The sequence below is a fragment of the Chrysemys picta genome, chromosome 7, assembly GCF_011386835.1.
Source record: "Chrysemys picta bellii isolate R12L10 chromosome 7, ASM1138683v2, whole genome shotgun sequence".
NCBI lineage: Eukaryota > Metazoa > Chordata > Testudines > Emydidae > Chrysemys > Chrysemys picta.
Genome location: NC_088797.1, coordinates 22479529 through 22492520, shown reverse-complemented (window position 1 = coordinate 22492520; position 12992 = coordinate 22479529). Strand labels below are relative to the sequence as shown.

The 12992-nt window shown below is 42.8% G+C and overlaps 1 protein-coding gene across 2 annotated transcripts in view; it reads right to left on the bottom strand.

Moving 5' to 3' along the window:
* Positions 1-10402: 10402 nt before the first annotated feature.
* The window catches only part of PODXL2 (podocalyxin like 2), a 42954-nt gene continuing 40364 nt past the window's right edge, over positions 10403-12992 (bottom strand). The window contains exon 8 of one of the 2 annotated variants that reach the window (XM_005288401.5): positions 10403-12401. In XM_005288401.5, the coding sequence (XP_005288458.1) occupies positions 12192-12401 (210 nt within the window). In that variant the 3' untranslated portion in view covers positions 10403-12191. Of the gene's footprint in view, positions 12497-12992 lie in introns of both variants that reach the window. The other variant, XM_042849829.2, reaches the window with a different exon arrangement.

The window sequence follows — 12992 nt, the reverse complement described above, 5'->3', positions numbered from 1 at the left end:
TAGTGTTGTTTTAAAATTATTATGAAGAACAAGTTTAAGCTTTGTTGTAACGTGCGTTGTTTGCCTGGACTGCTTGGACTGTAATGATAAATAATAATTAATAATAAATAGTGTGTAATAATCATGTCATAAAAACAAATTGTGTATTTCCAAGATCACTGCTTTTATAATTTATACTCAGGTAAAGGAGAAAATCCCTGGAAATATTCATTTTTAGGAGGGGGTTCGTGAGACTTGACGTTTTCGTGAAAGAGGTTCACAGATTGTTAAAGTTTGGGAACCACTGCCCTAGTATGAGTACAATAACTGTGTCCATGCTAGAGGTTTTACCAGTGCAACTATTACTCCTGTGGGAATTCTGCGCCACTGCGCGTGCACATAATTAATGAGCTGCACATATTTTTAATTTTTTGTGCAGATGAAAGTTTCTGCTGGAAAGTTGCCCACCAGAGGGAGCTCTGGTGCTAGAACAGAGCAGCCTCCCCCTCCAGACCCAGGAGAAAAAACTTCGGCTGGAAAGTTGCAGCAATTCTGCCTTTTGCCCAACAGAGGGCGCTGTGGCAATAGACCAGAGCAGCAGCTCTGGGAAGAGAAAGAGCCTGTAGTGCAATGGTTCCCAAACTGGGGTTCGTGAACCCCTGGGGGTTCGCGAAATGTTACAGGGGGTTCTTGGGGAAAAATTCCCTAATGACGGACAGAGCTGTCCCTAGGGACCCCGGCACAGGGCCAGCAGCCCGGAGCCCCTGGACTTCCAAGAACTAAGCAGATCAAAGCAAGTATATCTATAACACTGAGGAGATTTCAACTTCAAGACTCCTTATAAGAAATGGAAAGGGAGGTGGATATTTTTTGCTGTTTTTAAAATTAAATAGGCAGCTAGTATTGTTTTTAAAATATTATGAAGAACAAGTTTAAGCTTTGTTGTAACGTGCGCTGTTTGCCTGGCCTGCTCAAGACCTGAATGCTTGTGTAGGAGGAACTCTTTGAGTTGGCTTCTTAAATACCTTCGTGCTGTCTCACATCTCATACTCCTTGATGAAACATAGGAGCCTTGTCTTATAACAGGCTTATTCAAAGTGATACAAGCTACGGAAGTGAGATCTTGGAAGAGTGTTGCCATTTTCATAATGTAATAAAAAGACTGTAATGATAAATAATAATAAATAGTGTGTAATAAGCATGTCATAAAAACAAATTTTATAGTTCCAAAGATCACTGCTTTTGTAATTTATACTCAGATAAAGGAGAAAATCCCTGGAAATATTCATTTTTAGGAGGGGGTTTGTGAGACTTGACATTTTAGTGAAAGGGGTTCACAGGTTGTTAAAGTTTGGGAACCACTGCTGTAGTGCCTTCTTCACAGCGCCTGTCAGGCCAGGGCAGGAGACGGGGGCTATTTGGAGACAGACAGCGTGGGTCTGCTGCAGGGTCAGACAGGGGCTCATAAGGGGTAGTGGGGGAAGAGAGACTGGGTCAGGGGCTAAATGGGCATGGAGGTGCAGGGCCACAGGGAGAGGCAGGTGCAGGGCCACATGGTGATGGGGGAGAATGTGCAGGGCCACATAGGGACAGGGTGTGGCTGAGTGGGGGCACAGAGACACATGGGGACAGGGGCAGAGGGTGCAGGGCTATATTGGGAAGGGGGGAGTGGGTGTTTGAGTGGGGGTGGAGGGACACGTGGACAGAGGGTAAAAGACACATGGGGGTGCAGGGACACATGGGGAGAGGAGCAGATGTGCCTGACTGAATGGGAGAGGCTAGGGGTCAGCCAGGGTCTGCATGGGGGGAGCTCCCTAATAGTTCCTCCCCGCCCTCCAAAAAAACCTTTCCATACTTTTCCCACCCATACCCAACAACCCCTCCAAATTCACACCCAGGCTCCTTCCCAGCAATTACTTCCCTCTCCCTCAGCTCCTCCATTATCCCTGACTCCCCCAAGCATTTGCACTGCTTCTGAGGGGTGCGGGAAATACGGTTCTGTATTGTAGTTTAAATGAATTATTACTCAGCGTTCTGTATCAATATGACTAGTAAGAAATCTGTTTGTCAAAAAACATTTCCTGAATCTTTTTTGTTGTCTGTATTGTTACAGACATACTCGCTGACAGGTATTTTGAAATAAATGACCAAAAATAATTGAAACTGGTGTGATTATATTGTGTTATTTTGACAAATAAAATATGCAGAATTTTACAGAATTTGAAAATATTGCATGCAGAATGGTTTTTTTCTTTTGGCACAGAATTCCCCCAGGAGTAAACTATATTGGTTAAAAAAAAATCACACTCCTAGTTGGCAGCGATAGTGGCATAAAATATGTGCCTAGACCAGGCCTTAGTCTCCAGTTTAGCTTTCCCTCCTCAGAGCACTTAGGCTGGCTAGTCTCCCTACATTTTAATTAAAGTCTTTTTCTCTGAGGGATCATAGTCTTTTAGTAAATTCCCTTAATGAACATACATTCATAGATAAGCTGATTATAGAATCATAGAAATTAGAGACAGATAAGATCTAGGTACTCAGATACAAGAGTGCGGGAGCCATATAAACATGTAGACAGGTTGGTCAGTTTATCCATCCCCTGGCCAGTACAGGATCATTCTCTACAGTATACTCTCTAGTGCTTTGTCCTGTCCCATTTTGATGGATCATCCACCACTTCCCCTGTAAGACGCTGTTCCAGACTCTGTTAGATCTCATTAGTAGACATGTTTCATGATGGTCTACATTTTCCTTTGCTTCTTTTAGTTCCATCACTCCTAGTTATAGCCTCTGGGCCTTTCTAAATTATTCCTTTAGCTCCTGGATGTTGTGAGCCTTCAGATATTTGCAGGTGGGTTTCTGTTGTTTTTTAGCCAAGCAATAAACAATGTAACATACATGACATACATACATGTGCAATATGTATGCACACAGAGGTGTGATACACATGTTCAGATCCAGAATGATTCCCCTATGATTATGAACTGAAACTTTGGAAAACCACAGATGCAATGAAATTCTATGTTTTACAGTTTATGCCAGAAACTGAAAAATCCACTTGCCAGTGGTGAGTAGGAAACTTTCCTTTGTAAGTGGGATAGAATTTAAACTTTGATTAAAAAAAAAGTATCTAGCCCTTATGATTTAGAACATTGGCTCTCAACCTTTCCAGACTACTGTACTCCTTTCAGGAGTCTGATTTGTCTTGCCTACCCCTAGGTTTCACCTCACTTAAAAACTACTTGCTTACAAAATCAGACCTAAAAATTAGGACTGTCAAGCGATTAAAAAATTAATCGCAATTAATCGTGCAATTAAAAACATTAATTGTGATTAATTGCGTGATTAATTCCACTGTTAAACAATAATAGAATACCATTTATTTAAATATTTGTGGATGTTTTCTACATTTTCAAATATATTGATTTCAGTTACAACAGAATACAAAGTCTACAGTGTTCACTTTATATTTATTTTTTATTACAAATATTTGCACTGTAAAAAACAAAAGAAATTTTATTTTTCAATTCGCCTACTACAAGTACTGTAATGCAATCTCTTTATCATGAAAGTTGAACTTACAAATGTAGAGTTATGTACAATAAAAACCTGCATTCAAAAATAAAACAATGTAAAATTTTAGAGCCTACAAGTCCTTGTTCAACCAATCGCTCAAACAAGTTTGTTTACATTTGCAGGAGATAATGCTGCCTGCTTCTTGTTTACGTCACTTGAAAGTGAGAATGGGCGTTTGCATGGCACTGTTGTAGCCAGTGTAGTAAGATATTTACATGCCAGATGCACTAGAGATTCATATGTCCCTTCAGGCTTCAACCACTATTCCAGAAGACATGCATCCATGCTGATGATGAGTTCTGATGGATAACAATCCAAAGCCATGTGGACCAAAGCATATTCATTTTCATCATCTGAGTCAGATGCCACCAGCATAAGGTTGATTTTCTTTTTTGGTGGTTTGGGTTCTGTAATTTCCGCATCGGAGTGTTGCTCTTTTAAGACTTCTGAAAGCATGTTCTACGCCTCATCCATCTCAGATTTTGGAAGACACTTCAGATTCTTAAATTTTGGGTCTAGTGCTGTAGCTATCTTTAGAAATTTTACATTGGTATCTTCTTTGCATTTTGTCAAATTTGCAGTGAAAGTGTTATTAAAACAACATGTGCTGTGTCATCATTCGAGACTGCTATAACATGAAATATATATAAGTGGGTAAAACAGATCAGGAGATATACAATTCTTCCCCAAGGAGTTCAGTCACTAATTTAATTAACGCATTATTTTTTTAACTAGCATCATTAGAATGGAGGCATGTCCTCTGGAATGATGGCCAAAGCATGAAGAGGCATATGATTCTTTAGCGTAGTGGTTTTCAAACTGTGGGTCACGACCCAGTATCAGCCAATGGGAGCCACGTGGAGCCACTTGTGCGCCTCCACCGAGCCAGACCTGCTGGTGGTCGCTTCCGGGCCGCAGCGTGGTCCACGGTGCCAGGACAGGCAGGAAGCCTGCCTTAGCACCCCTGCTGCACCGCTGCCCAGGAGCTACCCGAGGTAAGCCCATGCCCCAATCCCCTGCCCCAGCTCTGAGCCCCCCCTAAACCCGGAGCCCCTTCCTGCACCCCAAACCCCTCATCCGCAGCTCCACCCCAGAGCCTGCACCCCCAGCCCAGAGCCCTGACCCCCTCCTGCACCCCAACCCCCTGCCCCAGCCCTGAGCCCCCCCCCAAACCCAGAGCCCTTGCCCCCGCACCCCACCCTCTGCCCCGGCCCTGAGCCCCTCCCACACCCCAAACCCTTCATCTCCAGCTCTGTTGAGAGTCACGGGCATCAACAATTTTCTTCAACTGGGTCACCAGAAAAAATGTTTGAAAACCACTGCTTTAGCGCATCTGGCACGTAAATATCTTGCGACGCCAGCTACAACAGTGCCATGCAAACACCTGTTCTCACTTTCAGGTGATGTAATTAAGAAGTGCGCAGCATTATCTCCCGTAAATGTAAAAAAACTTCTTTCTCTTAGCAATTGGCTGAACAAGAAGTAGGACTGAGTGGACTTGTAGACTCTAAAGTTTTACATTGTTTTGTTTGAGTGCAGTTCTGTAACAAAAAAAAACCTACATTTGTAAGTTGCGCTTTCATGATAAAGAGATTGTACTACAGTACTTGTATGAGATGAATTGAAAAATACTATTTCTTTTGTTTATCATTTTCACAGTGCAAATATTTGTAATAAAAAATAATATAAAGTGAACACTGTGTATTCTGTGCCTTATTATTATTCTATGCTTTGTATTCTGTGTTTTAATTTAAATCAATATATTTGAAAATGAAGAAAAACATCCAAAAATATTTAATAAATTTCAAATGGTATTCTATTGTTTAACAGTGCGATTAATCACAATTAATTAATTTAATTGCAATTAATTTTTTGTTAATCGCATGAGTTAACTGCAATTAATTGACAGCCCTACTAAAAATACAAAAAATGTCACAGCACGTTATTACTGAAAAAAATGCTTATTTTTTCATTTTTATCATAAAATTATAAAATAAATCAATTGGAATATAAATAATGTACTTAATATTTCAGTGTATAGTATATAGAGCAGTATAAACAAGGCATTGTCTGTAAGAAATTTTAGTTTGTACTGACTTTGCTAGTGCTTTTTATATATCCTGATGTAAAAGTAGGCAAATATCTAAATGAGTTGATGTGCCCCCTGGAAGACCTCTGTGTACCCGCAGGGGTACATGTACCCCTGGTTGAGCACCATTGGTTTAGAAGAAAATCTTTCAAATGAGACCATGGAATTCTGTTTTCCTGAGTCTGCACACAGGCAGCTGCAGTGTCTCTGCTCCTGCTCATAACTTTCCCAAGAAGCATCAGTTTGATGTTAACACCTTTGTGGTGAGTTTCAGTGCTCAGATATTCAGACCAGTATGCAGCAAGGAAATTAATGAGAATTATGTTAATTTCACTCTGCAACTGCTACTTTAGAAAGCCCGGAGCAGGATCAGACACTGAAGCTATTCATGAGAAAGGATGACCCAAAAACTGAAGGCTGAGGAAGAGCAGTGCCATATAGACTCTCTCTGTAAGGAATAATAGGCAGACAGCTAAAGGAATAGATTAGCAGAGACACGCTGTACTTATTAGCAGCTAGGAGGCCGGAAGAGGATAGTATAGTTATTCTTCCATCCCAGTAGATAGGAGGCTGGGAACATTGGTGGGGTTGAGAGAGCAGCACTTCCACCCGTGGGAGAGGAAGGCTTTATGTTTATCAGACACCTATGAGCTGGAGACCCATATGAAAGATAGAGCCCCTGCATAGGATCATGAACAGCACCTGGTAGGAAGTGTGACGCCTTCTCCCTTCCCACCTGGTGGGGAGTAAATTGAATGGGCTTCTCACTAGAACATTTCCACAGATTGTGTTGATGTGTCCCATTCCCTTATCTTTTATCCCAGACTCTGCCTAGGAACATTAGCCCTCTGGTTAATAGGTGGCTGGTAAAAATTTTTCAACATGTACATTCTGGCCAGTGAGACAGGGACCCACAGAGATTTCTCCATTAGCCTTCTGATTCTGGAGATCCCGTTTGAAATCCTGAAATAAATTTGGAAAGGAGTTTACAGGATCATCCTAATCCCTGGTCCTGTAGATATCTGTCCACACCATAAAGCCACTCCAACAATATACAAATATCAATCTTTACGTGAACAGGTTCAGGCCCCCTGTGATGCTGCAGTCAAAGCAGAAATTGTGTTAGCAGAATAGCGCAGAGGGGTTTGCTGAAGAGCCGCCTCTCTGCTCTGTAGTGGGCCTGGGCTCTACCTTTTGTGTTTGTCACTCCCACAAGAATTAAAGTCACTCCCACATCTTCTTCACGTTAGTTTACAGCTGTGCTTGAAAAAGAGACCAGGTGGAGACATTGCAGCAGCATCTCTCAGCTTCTGGTGTTGGGGTGGCTGGAAGGGGTGAGCTAACACTGTACTTTGGCAAAGGAAAACAAAGAAGTAACCATTGTAAAGTTAGTTTATTTAGTGGAATGGTGAGAACACAGGAGAGCAGAGATGAGAGCTGCAATGCAAACCACAGTCCAGACTGTGCATTTGCTGCAGAAGATGATCATAATCCCCCGGAATACAGGCAGGGAAAGGGTTAATGTTACCAGTACCCAGAGACCCACTGAAGTCAGACCTTCCAAGCCATGTGGCAGAGCAGATAGGAAAATCCCTTTGCCTGGTGAAGGAATTATAGGATGGGAGGCGTTCCAGGCAAAGTTGTATGGACAGAGCCATATATTTGTGTTTGAGGCATGAGAGTTAGACTGGATAGTCCAGTAGGTATCTTCCCACCCTATCCCCTAGAAGCCAAGCCTTTGAATAAAAAGGATCAAAGAGCAGAAACAGTGTACCTAGCTTTGAGGGTTAGTTAATGTAACAATCGTTTCAGCTTAGAGGAACTAAGATTTGGGTAGCTTTATTTTTTGAAAAGACAACGGGTGTATGTAAATGTCTGTATGCAGATGCAAGAGAAGCCAGTTGAAGCCGGGGTGATCAAACATGGATTCTCACACCCTACTAAGTGTTCAGACACCCGGAAGGTATTTTTAGTGTGTTTAATAAATAAACAAATCACCGCCACAATCCTGCCCATTTAAGGGTCAGCCCCAAGGGCTTCTCAGGGTGTGTCTACATTACAGACACCATACTGGCATAGCTATATTGGCATAGCCCCATACTGGAGGTACAGCCTACACCAACAATAGTTTTTCTGTCAGTGTAGGAACACCACTTCCCCCAGCAAAGCCAGCTGTGTTGATGGAAACCCTCTTTTGTCAACATAGCTGTGGGGGGGGGGGGTGGGATCTGTTGGCATGGCTATGATGCTCACAGAGGGGTGTGGTGGTTTAGGTTTTTTACACCCCTGGCTGATGTAGCTGTGCCAATATAACTTTTCAGTGTAGACCAAGCATAAGCTTTCTTCAGCCACGGCCCCAACAAATACGAAGGGTGGCTTGCTGCAGCCAAGTCCAGCAGGAACAATGAATTTGAGAACACTCACTGCTGTCTAAGCTAGAGGCTATTGGCCCAATTTGCAGTGGTGATGAGCACACACTGCTCCCACTGATGCAATGGGAGCTGAGGGTGCTCAGCACCTTTGAAAGTCAGGCCCATGAACCCCAACCCACTGCACAGGAGAAACTCTTGCTGCTGTATTGCCGGGAACTTTGTCTGTGGACAGGACACAGGTTATTGCCACAGAGAACAAGCAGCAAAGGGTAAAAAAGATCCATTGTTGCTCTCAAAATAATCATTCTAATAACTTCTATAATAATATCCCTATGTTTTATGCAGCATTGTTCATCCAGAGGGTTCTCAAGGCAATTTACAAACTATAATTGCTGGCTCACTACTGGATACCTTCCCCACACTCTACACCTAGAGATGTAGCCTATAGCTATGACAAGTCTTAGCATACATCTTGATTCATTTGGTTTCATCTCTAGCTTAAACAACACGGTGGCCACAGGTCCCATTCCAGACACCCCTGGGCTACATTTGGCTAGAGGCCTGTACTTTGACCCCCCCCCAAAATTAGATTTTTACCCCACCAAATATACAGGCTGTAGCTCATTATGTTTCTGGATAGCCATTCTTCTTTCTTCCTTCCTACTTACCCATCACTCCAGTCAAGCACCAACTCACATCTTTTCTTCATGTATGCTGTTCACCACCAGAGACAGCTATTTTTAAAACCTCCTTTATTTCCATGCAGATGCATCTCATTTATGAGTACATGTCCCGTGGTGTACTGCAACATCTACTGCTGTCTATAGATCTCAGCTCAGAATTCTGCACTGTGACCCCAAAGAACAATAGATCAGCTCCCTGTTGCTTTGCAGAGGTAAAGCAGGGGTGTGCTTACATAGCATTTGTTTCACTTCACCTCATACCGAACCCTCTGATCACAAATTATTTCAACAGCTACAGAGTATCAATAAGATGTGAGTGGTTATCAATTGAAAGTGCTAACAAAAATCACAGGAAAAATGAGCATTCAGAGTTAAGAGAAAACTGTCCTTTTTATTCATTTAACCTATAACTACCAGAAGCCACCAGGTGTCAGTGTACCCTAATACGTGGCAGACAGGACTACAAAGAAACCTTACTGAATGTGAAGTTTTCAGAGTAGCAGCCGTGTTAGTCTGTATCCGCAAAAAGAAGAACAGGAGGACTTGTGGCACCTTAGAGACTAACAAATTTATTAGAGCATAAGCTTATGCTCTAATAAATTTGTTAGTCTCTAAGGTGCCACAAGTCCTCCTGTTCTTCTGAATGTGAAGTAAGTTTTTCAACTGTCAGCTTATCCTCTGTCCAGTTTGGTGCCCAACACTGAGGGTTTACGGTAAAAATAAAAGTGTGACAAAATTATATGAACAGAAAAGTTTCCATGATTTAAACAAATAATCAATTAAAAAAACAAATGGTTCTTTTCTTCCTTTAAATCTCCCTTTGCAGCATTAGAAACCCCAAACACAAGACCCAGAGTAAAACTGACTAGGAATACATGGCCAAATCCTGCACATGGATGTCAATAAGAGCTCTTTGCTCATGGAAGGATTACAGGATCAGGCCCATGCAGTGTAACTGATGCATGAAGTTTCACCCCCCAAGATCAGCCAAATGCAAATAGTAAATTAAGTGGGGAAGGTAAATTTTAAAAATTTCTCAGTTTTAATAGTAAAATGCTATCAGCCACAAGACCTTTGGAGACAAGCTGGGATTACAAAGCCAAGCCACACCTCCTCTGAGATGCTTCCGAAGCAAGTGATCTGGCCACTGTGACAGACATCCAAAGACCACTCTAGACGTTTGGAGAGCTCCTGAACCTCAGAATTTGCCTCCTGAGATACAATCATGGTGCTACTCTAACCATAAGGAACTGGAGTAGCAAGCCACCAGAGCTTGGTAGCTGGCAGCTTTCACAGCTAGAGCTGCTAATTAATAAGCCTCGATGACAAACCTTTAATAATTTAAAGTTTGGTGGCTCCCTGCCATCTCAACAAATGGTGACTTATGTCACCGTTGGACTTGAGTATTAGCTGACCAGCCCTCTGCTGTCTCTGTACATGGTGAGAGGATATGAAACAAAAGTGGCAAAGCAACCCAGCACTGAAGTAACAAGTGAGGGAAACCAACAAAGGAAAAATGTATTTTGTGTGGGTGTCCTAATCCATGTTTGATTTAATATGATTTTATTTTTTATAGTAGCTACTGAATATTAAACATATTTAATGAGGATTAGTGGCTATATTATTAACATTATACTGTGGGGCTGCTTAAAGGCCACAGGCAGGTTAGCCCCATTGTGCTAGGTGCAGTATAAACACATAACTTAACTCAATGTTTTATTTATTCACCATATAATGTCTTACATTTTATATAGCATCTCTTCATCCTGAAGAACCTCAAAGCATTTTAAACATAGTGGTTCTTAATTCCATAACATAAACTGATTATAGTCCTGCATTATTCAATTCAGTTGATTTGGGAGTCAGTTTGTATGGAAGATGCTATGCAAAAATGAATCTGTATTAACAACATCGTTTATATCCTCACTTTCAGCACTCTGATATCAGTGATGAGCATCCTACAGACATAGATAGATAGATTTGAATTACAAGTTAATTGCTAATCCTCATTAAATACATTTGGATCTTTTTGTACAGTTATTCCCTTAAAGACCAAACTTTAATAGCATCTTGCCGCAGGCAGCCAGCTAGCCTGAAAATGGAGATATGCAAAACAGGGTGAAGAGGGGAATTTCTTATGTATTTATTTTGGACCCAGGTCCATGAAACAATGAGGAGAAAAAAAGGGACAAAACATTTCAAACTAAAGAGCAGTAATTTTGAGCATCATGATTTAGGCAGAGCTGGGAGCACAGTTATGAATATTCAAGTTCATTTTATCACATCCTCAGGGAGCTGGGGCCTTAAGGTTTGCCCAAGGCTTGCCTGAGAAGCACTCGTATGGGCGTTTAGGCTTGATTCTGACCTCACATTGACTTTTATACTAGTTTAAATGCAATAACTTCAGTGGAGTTACTCCTGCTTTATACCGATGTGAGTAAGACTAGAATCTTCTCCCTTGAAACAGATCTGGTAAGGTCCCAAATGGAAGGGGGAAGTTTTCAGTCTCTGGATCTTATTTTCTTTCATTAAGATATCCTAGCTGCTCTGTATGTTCATCTCACAAGATCAACCACAGCTGGAGGCCACAACCATGGAAAATGGGATAGGAGCAGAAAAGGCCTCCTACTCTGTGATTTAGACAAGGGATCTTTTGCTGATGTGACCTCCCAAGCTGCCAGGAGGCAGGTAATTGTCCTTTTCAGGTGAATTCCCACCCCACACTGATGTACCAGCAGAGGCTCTGCAATGCAGCACTGAATTCTCTGCAATCATCCAGCCAAACCAGGCTAAGTTAAAGTGCTCAAACTTTTCAGGTTAAACGTGGTGCTTGTGGAACCGAAAAGGGATTGGGGGGGTATTAGGCAGAGGTGAGAGCTCACAGGAAAATGTTTTCATCTGAACAACACAACAGCCCGTCCCATCAGAAGCTAAAGCAAGGGAACTAGAGAATATCTGACCTTCATACATGCACAGAATGCAAACTCTCTGCCCAGGACATCAACTGAATCTTTGCTTCCCAGATCCAGAACAAGACACAGATTTTCCTATTGCACCTGCTGGGACAGATTCTGATTCCAGCTCCAGGGGCCAGTGAGGTCAGGGTCTGGCCTGCCATCTCCCTGCTGGGCACCCAGTGTGAGTTGACTCCCCAGTCACTTGGAATCCATCTTAGCCTCATCATTTTATTTCTCAAACCCAGCCATTCTCAACCGCTACCGAAGAGCTGAATAAGTGCATTTAAAAGTGATGAAAAAAGCATTGGCGCTACTGATAGCAAAAGACACATACACATACATACCCCAGTGCCCCACCCGCCTCCCTCCACTCACAGTGACCCTTCTCGCTCCAGGATTCGGACGCAGCCTCAGGACCACGACAAGAAAGAGTCGCTCTGTCCCAAGCCCTATAAGAGGTTCCTGAGAAGCTGCCCCTCACCTCACAGTCCTTAAGTCAAGATAGGATAGACATATATTTAAGCTGTTTCTCTTTTTAAAGATGTGTATCTTCCTCAAAGACACCTGCGTCCTCACTCGCCCGCTTGGTGATCAGGACATCCCAGCCGTCGGGGCCGTTGATGGCACCTCCGCCATTCACACTGGTCTTCTTCTCCTGCATCTCTGACTGGCTGTCACTGGCCACGTCCAAGGTGGGGTTGTCATGGCAGCCGTTCTCCACAAAGCGCAGCTCCTCGCCGTGTGACTGGAAGGGGGAGGAGGAGGAGGCAGGATGGGACACAGAAACTGAGAAAAGATCCCGATGCTGTAGAGGCACAAGGCCAGGGCCAGATCTTGCTCCTGTTCAAGTCAATGGAGATTTTTGCCATTGTTTTCATGGGAACAGGACTGGGTGGAGTTTGTTCATGGCCCCATGTGAAGGTCAACTAGCCCTCGTGGTGGAAAGGAGGTGGCACATGCCAGGAGCCCAAAGGCTGCACCTATTCTACATAAAATGGAGCCACCTGAAGTCATAACTTTAATATCAAGGGGTAAATTATGGTGGATAACATTGTTGCCAGCATGCAATGCACTCAGGCTGCTTGAACCAAGATGGAGCATGGCATGCTGGGATCTGCAGGCAGCACCTTCATATTAAAGATGGAGGTGACTGCACTGAAGAACTCTTTGAGCTGGATCTGGCCCACTGCAGGCTATGCTTCATGCTATTGGGTTAGATCCAATAAGAGAACACTATCAGGGTCCCAAATTCTAATCTGGACACGGCCATTAACCCATGGTGATCTGGCCCAGGTGCTTCTACCAAACTCATCTAGGAAGATGGACATGGAGAAGG